This window comes from Xenopus tropicalis, chromosome 2 (genome assembly GCF_000004195.4).
Source record: "Xenopus tropicalis strain Nigerian chromosome 2, UCB_Xtro_10.0, whole genome shotgun sequence".
NCBI lineage: Eukaryota > Metazoa > Chordata > Amphibia > Anura > Pipidae > Xenopus > Xenopus tropicalis.
Genome location: NC_030678.2, coordinates 107,159,775 through 107,178,622, shown reverse-complemented (window position 1 = coordinate 107,178,622; position 18,848 = coordinate 107,159,775). Strand labels below are relative to the sequence as shown.

At 38.0% G+C, this 18,848-nt stretch overlaps 1 protein-coding gene across 1 annotated transcript in view; it reads right to left on the bottom strand.

Moving 5' to 3' along the window:
- Window positions 1-18,483, bottom strand: part of tmem47 (transmembrane protein 47) — a 40,751-nt gene extending 22,268 nt beyond the window's left edge. Inside the window, 1 exon segment of the mRNA NM_203568.1 lies at window positions 18,231-18,483. Coding sequence (NP_988899.1) covers window positions 18,231-18,450 — 220 coding nt within the window. The 5' untranslated portion in view covers window positions 18,451-18,483.
- Between the last annotated feature and the right edge of the window lie 365 nt (window positions 18,484-18,848).

Here is an 18,848-nt window from a genome sequence, read left to right as displayed (position 1 = left end):
AGGACCTGGAAGGCTTGCTGTGATAGATGGAACCATGAATTCTACTGTCTACCAAAAAATCCTGAAGGAGAATGTCCGGCCATCTGTTCGTCAACTCAAGCTGAAGCGATCTTGGGTGCTGCAGTCTAAATGGCTGAAGAAAAACAAAATGAAGACTTTGGAGTGGCCTAGTCAAAGTCCTGACCTGAATCCTATTGAGATGTTGTGGCATGACCTTAAAAAGGCGGTTCATGCTAGAAAACCCTCAAATAAAGCTGAATTACAACAATTCTGCAAAGATGAGTGGGCCAAAATTCCTCCAGAGCGCTGTAAAAGACTCGTTGCAAGTTATCGCAAACGCTTGATTGCAGTTATTGCTGCTAAGGGTGGCCCAACCAGTTATTAGGTTCAGGGGGCAATTACTTTTTCACACAGGGCCATGTAGGTTTGGATTTTTTTTCTCCCTAAATAATAAAAACCCTCATTTAAAAACTGCATTTTGTGTTTACTTGTGTTATCTTTGACTAATAGTTACATGTGTTTGATGATCAGAAACATTTTGTGTGACAAACATGCAAAAGAATAAGAAATCAGGAAGGGGGCAAATAGTTTTTCACACCACTGTATAAAACGTCATAAGATTTAAAAAAAAAGGTGGTCTTACTGTACAGTTAAAGCACATCTGCATTGGATTATTAAATGTTTTTTTCTTTCTGAGCCACTTTTCTGATGCATTTATGTCAGTTGTTTCAATCATTAAAAATGATGTTTCACAAGAATATATGTGAGTTTAAATGCACAAGATACAAGAGTCAATTATTAAGTTATTTTATATATTTTTTTTTTTATAAATGTACTTGTTAGAAAAATGTGAACGGTAATGTCTGTTTTTCTGTTAACACATACCACTGAACCTGCTAAGCAGAATATCAAATATCAACCTACCTTCACATTCTACCGATCTAACAAAAGCATATTTATATTATAAAGCAAAAACATAACTTGCTAATAATTAGCTGAGTTTGTTCAACCAGTGATATATAAAGTACCCCTCACTTCACTTTGACTGTTTTGGTTTACAGACAAGAAGTCCATTATGCAGTGGAATTATCGCAGTGCAACCTCATGAGAATAAAAACATGGAGTAGCTTATATATATACACATTCAATGGAAATGTCTCTCATCCTACAATTCAAAAGACAAGTTTGAGTGCACGAGACCTGGTTGAACTATATACATCTAGACTGTCTCAGCACTCCTAACATACAAAATGGTAAAAACACATGCACGAAAAAAGTGAATTAACAACCACCGAGGGAAAATACCTGCACTCAATTGAAAACAGGACACATTTGGTCACAGTGTTTGTACAAACATGCATAAGCCGATGTGCCCCATCAAGGCAGTGCCCATCGCATCAGTCCTAAACTAGTTTAAAAGCGATGTATCCACACTTTGCTATTTAACCCTCTTAAATGCTGAGCTATTGGGCAGTCCTTAAGGGGGTGGGAATAATGGGAGAGCTGACATATAGTACATATACCTCCATATACTATATACACATTCAATGGTAATGTCGCTCATCCTGCATCTGCACACTTATACATATATATATACACTGTATATCAAGTAAGAATAAAACAAGGAATATCCTGAGACCTTGCACACTAATTACAGTACATGCAAAATACTGACAAGCTATGCAAAAATGCATTTGATTGATCTTATAACGTCCAGCTATAAAAAAAAAGTAAAAAATGGATCATAACAGCATAACAAAATTTCACGTAATAAAGACATTTAACTAAAATTAAAGCTTAAAATGAGTGCAAAACTCTCTTTTTAATTATCAAGCTCCATGAAATTACTGTTTTACCCACAAGATCATTTAACACACTTAGTCAGTCTTACTTATTTCAAACATGGGTGAGCAGTGAATGCAGTGTCCTTGCTAATTCCGCACTGTAGAGCTATGCATGAATTTTCATTTTCTCCCTTTAATTGAGGGTTATTTTGTTATGCATAAATAAGCATCTGTGAATTGGATTAAAAGTGACTTAAGCCTGCAAACATTTTACTATAAATGGGCTTCCCAGCACAAGAACAGTAGCCCATGGTGCTGTCAGCGCCAGCATCTCCCCCTTTCAGAATTGCTCAACCACGTGAGGTGCCTGGACAAGCACTAAACTGGGCACCCAATGAGCTAGCACCTGAAAGTTACGTGGGAGGAGACTAGGGGATCTGCACTGCACCAATATCAACAAAACATTTGGAAACCTATGCTTGATAAGCAGGCAAGCACTGCACATACCATATGCTAACAATTTTCCAGGAAGGTATAAACCTCTTTTTCTGGATACCCAGTGCAACATCTTACACACACACATTAACATCCCAAGGTCAACAAAAGCTGATTTGTTGGATAGTAAATAGAATTCAACCATTCATCTACAGTATAAAGGTGTAATCTACCCACCCACTTAAACTGAAATTATAGGAGTACCGTAATGAATGAAGATCAAGGCTAAAAAGCTATTCAAATAAACAGTAAAATACAGAGGCAATTATAGCTGCTTTTAAATCAATTATTGCACTGTATGCATTTGTATTGTGCACTAAAATATAGTTAAATATATATAAACATGGAAATATCAAATACTTGCTTGTTAGCCATTACTAAGATAGCTACTTCATTCAAATGTAAGGCTTGCATAGATCTCAGGATCATTCCCCTTTACAATTCCAAGTCCCAGTATCCTGACAATTGTTTTTTGTGCATGCTAAAACATCTTGGTTTTGTTGCAAGTGTCCTAATTTTTTAAAAAAAACAACAAATAAAATTTTTATCTTAAAATAAAATTATTAGAACTATCGCCAGGCCCCCAGTACCCATATCTCTGATAGTGATGTGTGGGCCGGCCCGATACCCACGGGTCATGTGCAGGTTTGGGTTGACCTCTTCCGCTCACCCCCAATCGCAACCTAACACTGCTGGCTGCCTCTTTCAGCTTCTGTATTCATTGGCGTGCCCCCACCAAGATAACAAGTAATACAGCTGCTGATGTTTATGATTTTGAGGGGTATCCTTTTGTTTTGCCTCTCTATCCCCAGGAATTGTTGCTCTGGGAATCTCATTGTTTTAAAAATTACACAGAAGCATGTCCACCTTCCTATGCCAAGAAATATATTCAGAGTCTCTGCAGTTGGTTAATGCTAAGCTTAGCTGCTCAACAGCTGTCTAAAGCACACAGAGCTTGTGCAGTGCCACAGCCATTACTAACAAAATCAAAGATGGGCGGCTCCTGTGACAACTTTGAAGAACTGGATCATTGCTGTTAAAGGGATACTGAAATCTTAGTCTAGCACATTAAGTTTAGTATGTAAAATATGGAATATTCCTTTTAGGGTTTAGTGTTTAGGGATTTTAGAGTTTAGTTCTCTAAATTTAGGGTTTAGGCCTTTAAATGCATCTCTACATGAAGGTTTGAGTTTTCAGATTTATAGCTGAAAATACTCTGGTGAAAAGAAATGAGAAACATTTATAAAAAGGGTTTGTTTTTTAAATAAATCTTTTGTATTGAAGCTTTTTTAACATTTCTCATCTTGATAATAATAAATAGGCCCGATATCCACCTTCATATACATGAACAAAATATTCTTAAAGATTTTTAAAAAATGTACATAAAGTCCACTGCAACCTGAAAGTGATGACAATGTTGCATTGTATTAACTTTTGCAAAAGAATCAATGTAGATTTTCGCCAAAAGTTATTTTGACAGTTCCAGCATAGCATCAATAGAAACAGTAACAATTCTCAAAGGACATTTTTTTCAGCACTGGCAACAAAATATGTGTTTACTCTGACACCAGTACAAGAGCCCTAAAGACTTGATTTAATCAAACCAAGGCATTTCCTCAGTCACATTAAGTTTTTACAAGACATTTGAACTAGCACTCGTTTGCAGCTCATGCTAAAATGCTCTCTCGTAAATTGCTGCTGGTGCTGCTGTTTATCCCAACCAGTACATAAGTGAACCAATTTCCTTTCATTACCTGTCCTTTCATAACACTGCTCCTCGCTCCTGAAAGAATCCCTTGTCTTCTGCAAGGCATAGATATGCTACAGCAAATCTTGTAATAGTTTCCTGAAGTTACCATATATAGTTCTTTTAAATTCTTCACTTCTAAATGAAAAATAGAAAGCATTTTGGTACTATTTTTCTGGAATTTAATCTGCAGAAAATATAATGCATAAAATGTTATCCAGTTTTTACAAAAAAACAGTTTTTCACTATTTCATTTATCAACGCAGTTGATTCTTTCCTTTGACCCTCTTTCAATAGTGCAAATTGAACATTCAACAGTTTTATTTTTTACTCATTCCACAAATCCTACGAATGCTTGCTATCCATGTCTGCTGTTAATTGCCATCTGGCTTCATTTGTTTGTCATTTGTTTGTGTTGTCAACACCAAGCCATGCCCATACTGCTTTACTGCATACATAATGTTGATCTACAAACTACAGAATCTGCAGGTATGTAATGCAATCTTTTTAGCTCATTGGCTGAAACTATATTAAAAGCCCCTGTTAAGGACATTTAACATTAGGCAACCCCCCCTTCCCACCAAAAAAATGTAATGATCTATTTCATTGCCTAACATTTTGGCACCCCCCCCAGTTAAATAAAATTTGCATGTCCTTTAATGTAACTTTCCTTTTTTATATGCTCCTGTGTTATTTATATGATTTTATTTATTCCATAATTGTCATAATTTACACAAAAATCGCTACAGTGGAGATTTGTCTGCAATAAGTTACATCAACTTTCTTGCAGAAGAACCTCAGTGCTCTAACATTTTTCACTGCAGACTAATCTGATGAACACAACATGGCTACACAGAAAACAGCAGTGAGTATAATGCAGCAAAGAGTATTTTAAATGTTTAAATTTGGCCTGCAAATTGTCTCAGTATAGCACACTCTACATCAAACTAAAACTTAATTTAAAGGTGAACAACCCCTTTAATGCCCTATAAATTATAACTATATATAGGTCTGGGGCCTGTTATCCAAAATGCTCAAGACCAGTGGTCTTTTGAATAAAGGGGTTTTTCCTTAATTTGGATATCCATACTTTAAGTCTACTAAAAATTTATATAGACATTAAATAAATCCAAGGGGTTTGTTTTGCCTCCAGTAAGGATTAATTATAATTTGTTTGGGATGAAATACAAGGTACAGTAATTTTATTACAGAGAAAAAGAAAACATGTTTTAAAAAAAAAACTTGGTTTCCAGATAAGGGATCCAATAACTGTATATATAGATAGACAGACTGAGAGCTGCAGGGTAAGCTGAATTATATGAATAAGGAAATGCATTGTTAAAAAGGAAATGCACTATGCATTATATATTGGTGAATCCACAAAAAAGGTGTAAAATGCAGAAAAACTTAAATTTAGGCTATGTAAAAGGTTACAAATCTAGGTAGGTAATATCAACAAAGAGTGCTTTGAGATGTAATTTAACATAAGCATAATCAGAAATGTCAGACAAAACCCAGACTACATTAAGCTGAGGCATGTACAAAGATGCTGTTGTGCCTGTCATTTGTACTATATTAAACAGTCAGGCCCTACAACTCCATCATGGAACCACACTGCCATACTCTCTTGTTTCACAGCCATTAACTATTAGCCTGTTTGTTCTGGCCCCCTGCTGTACTGCAGAAATAAACAGTATGCACACACTCCCTAATATTGCTGCAGCTACATATACAGATAATATCATTAATCCTGCAGATAAATACATTATCTTGTAATTACAGGCACATGCAAGCATAATTCACAATTCTCCTGAAGACACATATGAACAATGCAATGCTTGCTGCAGAAACATTTATACATAACTCCAGGGAATCGTGCAGAAAGCCTGTGGCAGGAATTCCTTCAAAGAAAAGGGGCTGACCCAGGCTTTTGACTTGGCCTCTCTATGACAAAATTACTGCAATCAAAAATAATATATGGCTACGTTTTTGACCAGATATCTATTGCCCCTGTTTGAAAATCACAGCAAATAGGTGCCCATACACATGAAGATCCGCTCGCTTGGTGAGCAGGCCCGGATTTGTGGCGAGGCCACAAAGGCCCGGGCCTAGGGCGGCAAATACACAGGGGCGGCATGCCGCCCCGCCGCAAGCAAATGTTAACATTTTGCTCCCATACGGAGTAATGGGGACATCTCCCCACTGCTCCGTATGGGAGTTCTAAGTTAGGCGCTTGCGCATGCGCATTAGCGATAGGGGGTTGTTCGCGCATGCGCAAGTTAGGCGCATGCGCATTTGCGTTTACGCGGCGGGGGTGGGGGGGCGCCCCAAGTAGAAATCCGGCCCTGTTGGTGAGAAAAGCGTTCATTCCCTCCATTGACGTCCAGGGCTGAATCGTCAGATATAGAGGTAGACACAATAGGGATTCTACCTCCACCTGACGATTCAGCCCTAAATGCAGATATTACTTGGGTTCCTTCAACAGTGCCCGATCAAAATCTTTTGATCTATGATATGACTGATATCCGAAGCTTTTGTGATATCGGTCGTCTCGTCGCACCCAATATCGTACCAAACTAGATTTCATAAGATACTATCGTACGTGTATGGCCAGCTTTACTTGAGTTGCCAAATTGGGAAATGATATGTTTGTTTGCTGAGATCTTTTCATATAAAGTCAGTATATCACTTTAGTATCAAGTCTGATACAGTGATATTACACTGTATCAAATAAGGCATTAATAAAGAATTGTTTGTTTTTCATGAGGTTTCTGGATATATGGTGTCCGCAAAATAATCCATAGCTACTTTACCCATAATAACATTATTTAATTTTTATTTATAACTTAATGTAATCAAAAGAACAAAATGACCAAAACATATGCCTTAATAAAGACCTTCACATTACTGTTACTATTCTTTTTGAAATGCTCTGTTGCACATAGCTGCTTTTCAAGTAAATTTAATACTAAAAGCTGCTTTCAGTGCAAATACTTGCTTGTCCTCTTATCAAAAGGAAGAGATACAGAACAAAGAATACTGTAGAAAGCTATATTAAGAATTTCAGCATTTAACAGCACATATAAACAGCAGCATAAATATGGCAAAAGGCATTGTTCAGTAAGGAGTACATTGTCATATAAATGAAAACTGATATGTCACAGGTATAGAACCTGTTATACAGAATGCTGGGACCTTGGGTTTTCCGGATAAGGGGTCTTTACATAATTTTGATCTCCATACCTTAATAATTAAAACAATAAATAAACCCTATATGATTGATTTGCCTCCAATAAGGAACCAAGTACAAGGTACTGTTTTATTATTACAGAGAGAAATTGTTTGAAAAATTATGAAATATTTGACTGAAATGGAGTCTACAGTATGAGAGACAGCCTTCCCGTAATTTAGAGCTCTCAGCATAACGGATCCCAGATTTTATCAAATTTAGCCCCACCAAATGAACAGCATATATATATATACTGGTCTTTTTTGTATGATGTATTATGTTTTTACCGTGCACTTGGGTTTATAATTAAGACGGTGTGCCACCCCTCTGGTAATATATATATTCTGCAAACACAACAAAGCAAGGCATTCTACAACCTCAGTACCCTCACAGTAAAGAAACACAAGCTGCTAAGCTGCTACAAATTAAAATTCAGTTATTCAAGTCTAAAAGGATGCCCCTGGTTCTTTGTTCTTTTCTATGTGAAAAGCTGCCCTGGTATCTGTCTATAATATCCATCACCACTCAAGTTAATGGCCCTTTTTATGCAATTTATTTGCTTTAGTAGCCACTGAGAGACTCTGTCTAGAATTATACAGATTGTTATTCACAAAAATCCCCAAATACTTCTCAATTAAGGATACTGTCATTAAAATGAACAAATGTATGCCCAAACACTAGAGAAACACATTGTATCATTCTAGCCCTTTATATTTGTAAAGTCCAATTACATCACACAGCACCAAATTCTTCTAAGGAAGTAACATAAAAAGGCAGTTCCAAAGTCCCACAGAAGTATAGTCATAGTCTGAAAAAAACAATGACCGAAGAGTCATCACCACTCAAGTTAATGGCCCTTTTTATGCAATTTATTTGCTTTAGTAGCCACTGAGAGACTCTGTCTAGAATTATACAGATTGTTATTCACAAAAATCCCCAAATACTTCTCAATTAAGGATACTGTCATTAAAATGAACAAATGTATGCCCAAACACTAGAGAAACACATTGTATCATTCTAGCCCTTTATATTTGTAAAGTCCAATTACATCACACAGCACCAAATTCTTCTAAGGAAGTAACATAAAAAGGCAGTTCCAAAGTCCCACAGAAGTATAGTCATAGTCTGAAAAAAACAATGACCGAAGAGTAACTGAAGTGGTTGATCCAAAGTGCAGGAGTCCTTTCCTCTCTCTCTCTCTCTCTCTCTCTCTCTCTCTCTCTCTCTCTCTCTCTCTCTCTCTCTCTCTCTAAAGACGGACTCCCAAGCTATTTTTGGGGCTCTTTTTATGCCCCTGTCGGCTCATTCTCTCAGCAAGTCCAAACTGTTATTAAGTAGGGATGTGAAGACGGGTTAACTGGAGTATTTTCCCCTGCTGGCTCTTCCTATTTTTTTCATGGAAGCAGGCGCAGACATGCTAGAGCCACTGGGGATATTACCCTATATACTCGAGTATAAGCCGAGTTTTTCAGCACCAAAAATGTGCTGAAAAAGTCACCCTCGGCTTATACTCGAGTATATACACAATTTGAAGATGTAACTCGCTGGCGTTCGTTGCGCACTCCCCATCCCCCCTTCCCCCGTGGACGTGCTAGCAAGCGTGTGTGCGTGAACGAACGCCTTGATACGATGGGTGCGCACACAGCAGGCGCACACACGCACACCTTGATACATTGGGAGGGGACACAGCTGGGGCACGCATGCACGCCTTGAATCCAAGGGCGGTGCACACAGCAGGATGATGGGAGCACACACAGCAGGCAGCAGGATGGGATACGATGGGAGCTCACACAGCAGGATGGCAAGTACTTGATACTTAGTATGGCAGCTTCGATGGGAGCACACACAGCAGGATGGCATAAACTTAAACCAGAGAACTCCTATTACAGTAGCTGTTAGCAGTAGCTGTTGCATTTCCCCCCCAGGCTTATACTCGAGTCAATACATTTTCCAGTTTTCTTAGGTAAAATTAGGTACCTTGGCTTATATTCGGATCGGCTTATACTTGAGTATATACGGTAATACTTATCTGGTTCCTATTGTCTTTACAGACACACCTTGGAGGAGTCCTTAATCCTATTTTAGAGGGAAATCAAAATATTATTAGATTTCCCATATCCATCACAGATACCTCTAACACAATACTACCAATAATTGTAAAAGTAACAGTTCAAAGTGACAGCATCCTTCATGGAACTTATAGTTCCATTTAGTATCATCAGCAAAAAGACAATACTGACTATTCCAACCTCAAGGTCACTGATAAACAAATTTAAAAGCAATACAAATGAGTTCAGGTATGATTCTCATGAAATGTTTGTTGGGGGCTAACACAGTATATTGTTTGTAAATACAACTGTCCTTTAGGTAACCTTGGGTTACTGCAAGAATGATTCTGGGCAACAGATCAATAGAATAAGCAAGGTCAGAAAGACTTCTACATAGGTACTTGAAATATATCATTAAATATTAAACCCTTTTGGTTATACTAATCAATATGTGAGGCATTACACATTCAACTTAAGAATAAACTGTAACTGCCAATGGCAAAAAAAATGCTCCAGAAATGTGTTCTTTCTACTTTGAGGTTTTATTTCAGATGAAATACAGTAAATGCATCTCTGCATAGTAAATAAAAAAGTGGCACTTTATTTTAATTAGCATAGCTTACCTTCAATCAATAACAAACATTAACACATTAAAGAGAAAGAAATGGGAATGATTTTCCTTAAAATAGCAATCTCTTAACTATGATTCATCATGCTTTTTTATACTTATTCTAAAAAAAAAAAAATCACAAGATTTCTTTAACAATCATTTAATAATTTAACAAACTTCAAAAGCTAATTGTCCAAATCTGCTGTACTGCCTACCTCAAAAGGTCCAAAGCAGCAAATGGGGGTGGGGTGGCCATTTATCTATAAACCTTTTACAAGACTAAAAACTAAAACAACAGTTGACAAGTACAACACAGTCACATTTCAGTATACTATTGTGCAGTGTCTCAGAAGCCAAACTGTAGCAAGTGATTTTTAAAGGTGCCAGATGAGTAACCAGTACATTTAGCGAGAATGCTCATGCCTTCCATGCGTCATGCAAGTAGTGATATTGCATTTAATCTGCATGTTTTTTCTTTACAAAGAGAAATTAGAGTGTACAGCGTGCCAGCTAAATAATCCTGATCATCAACTGATCCTTTAATCTCTATCATGATACAAGCACTTGTTAAATGATGGCAAATCAATGAAGCACTATACATTCAATATCTTCTCATCTTCTCAAGTTCACCTCAAATTATTTTGCCTTTAGGGGCATTTCTGAATTATATCCATCTGAAACAGAAACACGGGGGCTTAACTAAGTGGGTCTGGCCCCCTGTGGGAGAAAAAATTTAGGCCCCCACTGCTAAAATGATGGGAACAAATCGCGGGTCACTCCCAACAAACCTCTCTGCCACTGGACCCCACCCTGCACAAAATCATTGGTGACTTGCATTGCAAACAAAATCACAAGTCACCAGCGATTTTGCTGGTCGCCTGTGAACCCCCCGCACCATGCCCCAGTACACCAAGACAGTGTGCTGTCTCAATAGTTAAGCCACTGTAGCCACCCCAATTTAACCCATGACTGCATTGCTAGTGCATGGACCAGACCTGCATTTTCTGGACTAGAAGCAACAAATTTCCAATAAAAAAAAGAATATCACTTCTTTAAGTCACCAGGGACAGCTTTTTGCCGCCACTTATAACTTGCTGCCTCCTGAGGCAAGGTTTAATTTTCAAGGCTGTGAAACTAAATGAAACTAAACACAAGTTATCCACTGATATAAGCTTTGTTATTTAAATGGACTTATACTGCATTAAACAAAATATTATTTGAGCAAGACTAATGCATTGTTCTAAATTGTATTTTTCGGAAATGTTAATTTCAAAATAATCTACAAATAACACTTTCTTCTAAACCTCTTACTGAATGGAAATTTGCCTTTTCAATTATTGCACCAAAATATTACTTCTTACCAACAATAAGAATTTATTTCTTTCCAAAATAAAAGTAGGAATCGTTTATATAAAAGTTGAGATTTTTATCCTAGCTATGATAAATGTATAGATCTCTGCAGTAACCCTGGTCCTGGGCCTAGGTGCAAAAGAAATGTAATTAATTACATTGAAAAGTACTTTGTTTTCCAGTTTTTTGCAGTTCTCTGTAATGGAGAACACTGGGAAATAATATGTTTAGGATAATGTTGGAATTATTCTGGCTAAAATATACTGCAAGAGCAAACTGTTTCATGTTGTGATGTCCTCCCAGTTCCCTCAAATTACTTTTAGAAAGTAACTGCAAAGTAATTACTGAGGCTGAAAAAAGACAACCCTTCACATTCATAATTTATATTCAGCTCAATCTAATACAGTTAAGAAATTCAACACTCAGCAATCATGCCTCAAAACATTTCAGATATAAAAAGAAGGTCATTTTAGCCCACAATTACAATCAACCAAGGGCCCCATTATGCCTCATAATGATAAGTTATGCCCACTCAGACTCCAAACCCAGTGTTGGACTAGGGTACATGGGGCCCAACAGAGAATGTGACCTCAAGCGCCCCTCTGAATACTCACAATAGCTCAGTTCTGTTCTGTTCTATTCCACAACTGTCCAAGGTCAGGAGGCAGAAAGCCAACTACTGCTTGAAAACATATTACAATGCTGCTTCCCATTCAGTAGTTCACTTAAAGTGATTCTGTCATAATTTTTATGGTATACTTTTTATTTCTAAATTACATTGTTTACATAGCAAATAATTTACTCTACTATTTAAAATTTTATTCTTGAACCAACAAATTTATTTTTTAGTTATAATTTTGCTGTGTAAGCAGCCATCTCTGTGCATTGTGCCTGATTCTGAGCTTTCAGAAGGAGCCAGCACTACACATTAGAACTGCTTTAAAATTAAAACTGCTTTCTCCAATTTCCATGTAACTGGAGGAGTCCCAAGCCAGACTTGGATTTCTTACTATAGAGTGCTATTTTGATATCTACCGGAAGCTGCTACCTTGCTACCTTCCCACCTTCCCATTGTTCTTCTGATCGCCTGCTGGGAGGGGGTGATATCACTCCAACTTGGAGCTCAGCAGTTAAGTGTGGCTAAAGTTTATCAGAGCACAGGTCACATGACTGTGGCAACCCTGGAAAATGAAGAATATGGTTAGCCCCATGTGAAATTTCTAATTTAAATTAAAAAAATTTGTTTGTGTTTTTGAAAAAGAATTTCAGTCGAGGATTCTGCTGAAAAATCTCTGTAAACTGATGTGTTTTGAAAAATCATGTTTTCCCATGACAGTGTTCCATTAAGAAAGGTGTGTATGCACACAAAAGCAACAGGTTTCGTTCTGCATTTTCTACACAACCATACACCACTTTTTCAAATGAAATAATGTTTCCTTAAAGCAAATTAGGATTTGCTATGTCTCAAACTTGGGTATCCAAGTGTCAAGGAGATTACAAACAATTTGAAAGCACAAACAAAAGTAAAATATAAAAGGCAGCTGATGGGTCATACCAAAGAAGGAAGCAGTTTTTTTGCAGGAAACACTCGGATGAATTTAATTACAAGATTTCGACTAGAATCCAACTTAAAAAACCTGAAGGCTCTGAATACCACCACATTAAGTCTTTTTTTTTTAAAAAAATCGGTAACAAACATGTCTGTGTTTCCTTACAAAAGCATTTAGAGGGCTTCATCATTTTCTTGTTGGACACAGTGATGTTTACTTTAAAAGTAACATGGACATGTTTTCTAAAATAACCAGAGTATTTTAAGCTGCTTACTTAAGTAAAATTATGTTTAAAAAAACAGATTGGACAATCCCACAACAGTTCTTTTGTAGGCTGATAGAAAGCCCCAGATGTCAAACATAAAGGACCTGTTCATGCATAATTATTCATTTACTCAAGGAATAGCCTGTGAAACTGGGGGCTGTGCGGTGACCTTGAAATTCTAATTTTTCCCCCCTTTTCTTAAAGATAAATAAGGAGAACTCACTGAACACGTTCACTAAAGCAAGTCACCCACTGAAAGGGATGGAATCGAAATGTAGAACAGCAAAGCAAGAGGTGTGAAAATCACATCTGTTTCTCATAGAACATAGCTTACTGTGTGAAAAAGAGAAGTGCATTTCACATAGTCTGACTATACTATTGTTTCCTAATTCACAAAGCAGACGGCTGTCAGGCACTGAGCCATTGGAATGAGGGTTAGTTACCTCATCTGATTTTCACTAGCATTGTTCTGGAATGTATTTAAAAACAAGCTCAAGTACCAAGGTATGTAAAATATGCATCTAAGGAAAGAATTGCCAGCAACTCAGAAATATAAACGATTCTCACTGTTTCCCCTCTTCTGAATATTTCTTCCCGAAACCATGGTTATTATAATGAGGGGATAATGGATTGTGGTTGCTAAGGATACTGCTTTTAGACAGGCAGCCTTCCATGCATTTCCACTTTGGGGTTGTTGGCCACAAGCTTGTTGCTGAAAAGAAACTTTGTTGAAAAGAGTTTCGTGTAAGGAAATGGAAACTGATACCTGCATTTTAGCCAAAGCTCCTAATATAAACATATATGCAGACGTGGGTCTGTGTGTTTTTGTTTAATGAGTGTATTTTTTGTGCAGCCCAACTTTAATGGCAATATTTTCAAAGATAACATCTTGCTTTAAAAAATATATAGGGAATAATGCTTCACTTATAATGAAATATTGCATATCAGAAGTCATCAATGAGTTTCATGTAAAGGCACAAAGACGAAGGCCAAATACATTATACAGGTCATGGAACTTTGATTTAGCTTCTAATATCCTCATATTTTACGACACAACCTGCATAAAAACACTTCACCTGTCTCTCTGTATTCATATAGCACGAGTTTGGGCACTATCTGCAACATGTTTGTATGTTTTCTCCTTGTCTGCATGGGTTTTCAATGGGTACTCTGATTTCCTCCCACACTCCAAAAAACATAAACCTCTGTCAATTGGTCCCTCATTAAACTGGCACTACGGTGTGATAGGGGTCTTAGAAGGTAAGCTCCACTGTGCGTGAATTACATATTTGGAATCTCTGTGAAGCTCTGTGGGGATTGGTACTGTATAAATAACAGCTAGTAAATAAATAGGTGTGCACACATCTGAAATAATGCAACAAGAGCAAAAAAAGGTAAAATGCAATACATTAAAATTCACAAGAGCAAGGAGGTCCCTGCCCTGTGGAGCATACATATAATCATAGTGAAGATTCATGATTTACTTGAACAATCATTATAAATGTTATTACAGCTTCATTCTAGCTAGTCACACAAACCTTATTTAATATATAGAGATAAATGAGCAGACTATGAAAAATATGTTACCAAGAAGTATATTACAGAGTCCTGTAATTTGCATGCATAGTGCTTCTGCTACTTATAGAAGAGGCCTACACAACAAGATATTCTGTAAATTGTAAAGTTTCAGTTGCAAATATAAAGGAAGACTTTTGGAATGCAAAGTATATCCACACCTAGAAGTATAACAGCATGGGGCCATTCTCAATATCAAAATACTGAGATATAAAAGAAAGCCAGCAAATGTCTTCAAATTTAACCCACACACAAAGCAGTACTTAAGAAGTCTTTTTCCGGTGGAATAACACCTTAGAACAAAGTAAGAATGACAAAAAATTAAACCAAAGAGCTCACAATCTAGCTGGAAACATTTAAAAAAACAGTCAACAGCTTAAAATTTTCTGAGAAGGACAAAGCAATACAATGGCCTGGTTGCTTTAGTTACACCTGTCTCACAGGGTCTAAAAAACATATTGCTTCCCTACAATGTGCTTTTAAACAGCTCACTGCAAAAACAGACAGTTTTACTTTGTTCACCAGAAGTAGTCAACCGTTGGGCCTTCTGATATTGTTGAACTGCATCTCTAAGCACCTCTCAACAGTTTTAATGAGATGATAGGAGTTGTAGTTCTACATCTGTTAAAGGGGTGGTTCATCTTAGAGTTAGCCTTTTGCATATCATCAGCGCCGGATTTCCCTTCCCCCTTAAGGATAGCGTGCATGCGCATCCTTGTAGCTCTCATAAGGAGCACTGAGGACAGGACGCGCTAATGTTTTCTGTGCGGGATGTTCCCAGTGCTCAGTATGTGAGGTGCAGCTGGGCAGTATGCCACCCTAAAATTTATGCCGTCCTAGGCCCGGGCCTTTGTGGCCTCACCACAAATCGGGGCCTGCATGTTATAGAATGGCCAATGCTAAGCAACTTTTAAATTCGTATTCGTTATTTATTTGTTATAGTTTTTTTTAAATTATTTTCCTTCGTTTTCTATTTTCAACTTTCATATGGGGGTCACTGACCCCAGCAGCCAAAAAACTATTGCTGCGTGAGGCTACAATTTAATTGTTATTGTTACTTTTATGAGGTTTTTTTTCAGGTCCTCTCCTATTCATATATCTATCTCTCATTAAATCCTGATGAATTTGAACCCTAGCAACCAGTTGCTAAACAAAATGTGAAAACATTAAAATAAACACAAATAATAAAAAATTGACACCAGTTGCAGATCATGTTAAACTATTACGCTCTACATCACAAATTTTTGCCAATTAAAAGCACGATTAGGAAAAATTCAGAGCAACCACAATAATTTTGATGTGCAAAAATTCTTTTCTTGATCATACGAAAATATTGTGGTTGCGATCCAAAAGTCCCTAAATTTTCGTATCCGAACGATTGTAAACAGCATGAAAACTTTTCTGGCTTTGAAACTTAAATGCATGATTTTGGAAGCCTTCCATAGGATTCAATGACACTCTACAGCTCCAACCTGGCCAAAAGATAGCCACGATAACAAAGCTTGAATGTATTCCGAAATGGTTGTAATCTTTGCAAAAATATGAAAACCACGAAAAAGTCATACTATTTTAACGACGCCCTTACAAGTTAATTGTTAGATTAACAACCGCTTTATACCCTTCAGACTGCTCTTATAAATTACTAGCAAATACTTTTTGCTCATAGTTAATCAGATGGTAATGCCATTACTAACAAATACTAATTGTTCCAACTCAAATAATGGGAAATTGCAGGGTTTGCAACTTGCGTGTGATTTAACAAAATCGTCAATATTGGTTCATTGTTGTGCGAATTGTGATTCTATTAAAAATTAATTTTGGGGAAAATACACAGCATTAAGGGTAAAACGTATGCCAGTTTACAACTGAACTTTGCAATTTGCACTTGCATTGTAAATATGTCCTTTTAAATGTATTGTAATCTGGTATAAGAATGTGTGCTATTTTGGATAGTTGTTCCAAATCTATAAATAAACTGTGGAGCACTCAGCTAAGGAATGCACCCATTAACACTCTACACACAATTCAGTAAGTCTGAGACCAAGTGCACAATTTTTGTTAGTACAAATGATGCACAGACCAGCAAGCTGGGAAGAAAGATGAACTCTTGGGAAAATATATATGAAGGAATGCAGGAATATATGCAAATTTATGATTAACCTAATGCCATGCTTTTTTTTCGAAAATATGTTACAAAATTCCTACAACTTCAACAAATTTTAAAAATCAAGGCATATTGGCTTTAATTACCACTAACACAGAATGCTGCAGGTTTTTCCTTAGTCTGCAGCACTTCAGTAGATTGGGGTCTTTTAATAACTGAATAGGATGCAGTAACAGCAGAAGAAACAATGCAGAGGGGTAACAAGAAACACTTTAAGAGAATGCGAACCCTTTAGGATCCCATGACTGATTACCATACTTGGAGCTGTAGGTAATGTTGCTAATAATAAATGTAAAAAGGAAGGGGAAGCAGCTAGCAGGAACACAGTAGTTTGTAAGAGAGATAGAAGGAAGATACTAGCAGTTAGGAAAGGTAAACTGCCTGTAAGTAAATGCCAGAAGGGAGCCAACCAGCAGGCAGATACTTGTATTTTAAAAGGTGAGGCAAACATCATGCAAATACATGTAGTAAGGAAGGGGAGGTAGTCAACAGGCAGATACTAGCAGCTAAGAAGGGGACGCAGCCAGCAGACAGATAGTAGCAGTTAGGAAGTTAAAGCCACAAACAGGCAGATTCTAGTAGTTAAGTGCAGAAGTAAAGGCAGGCATCATGATACCTGTAGGTAGGAAATAGGCCAGCCAGTGGGCAGATATTAGTAATTATGAAGGGAGGATGTTAGCAGGTATGTATTAGTAGTTAAGAAGGGGAGACAGCCAGCTGACAGACAGTAGTAGTTAAGAAGGGGATGCAGCCAGCTGACAGATAGTATTAGTTAAGGAAGGGAGGCAGCCAGCTGACCTATAGTAGCAGTTAGGAAGAGGAGGAAGCCATCAGGTAGACACTAGTAGTTAAGAAGGGGAGGCAGCCAGCTGACAGATAGTCGCAGCTGGAAAGTGGAGAAAGCAAGCAGGTAGATACAAGTATTCAGAAGGGGAGGCAGCCATCAGGCAGACAGTAGCAGTTATGAAGAGGAGCAAGTCAGCAGTCAGATACTAGTAGTAAAGAAGGGAAGTAAGAAGGGGAGACAGCCAGCGGACACATAGTAGCAGTTAGAAAGGATAGTAGGACACCAGCAGGTAGATAGTAGTAGTTAAGAAAGGGGTGAAATCAGCAGGTAAATACTAGTAGTTAAGAAAGGGGTGAAATCAGCAGGTAAATACTAGTAGTTAAGAAGGGGAGACAGACAGCTGCCAGTAGCAGTTGGAAAGGGGAGGAAGCACGCAGGTAAATACTAATAGTTAAGGGGAGTAAGAAGGGAGGCAGACAGCTGACATTTAGTAGTAGTTGGAAAGGGGAGGAAGCCAGCGGGTAAATAACTAATATTGAGAAGGGGAGGGAGCCAGCTAACATAGTAGCAGTTAAGAAGGGAAGGCAGCCAGAAGACTTGCTGTTGGGGCAGCTGTGCTCTCTCACCGCTCTCCAGGGTAGAATCGCATATCCAGAGGTTTTCAGCTTTCTTGCAAGACTCCCATAATGACAGATAGTATTGGTTGTCCGCCGTCACCCAGGCTGGGCTCAGAACGGCTCCGATATCCAGACATAGTGCCAGGAAGATGCAGACCAGTCCCACCAGCTTTAGAGGGGTCAAAACAGAAGAACGAACCTCCTCCATCCCGCTGGCTGAAGAAGCCATGGTCCCCACCCCTGATCAGCAGCAACACAAGACAAGAAGGGTGAGCTTGAAGGAAAGGGGAAGCCAAAGGGCTACTTGGTTTGTTACTATGCTGAGAGAAGAGTGAGGGCAATGGACTTAACCTGTATGAGGCAAAGTGAGCTGACAAGTGAAGTGAGAAGGTAGGAGGTGGTGGGAGGATTATATTCCTTTTGCAGGTAATGCTGCCGAACTGTGTTGCTACTAGGGGACTCCAGTGCCTTCTTTTTGCCTGCCACTTCTTTTCTTTGGAGCAGATGCTAGCGGCAGCTCCTTGTTCCCGGACAGAAGAGAACTGTTAACCAGAAGCCTCCGTCTTCGCATAACTCCCTCCCTCCCTCCTCTCCTTCTTTCTGTAGCCCTTTCCTTCCCCGCTCCCT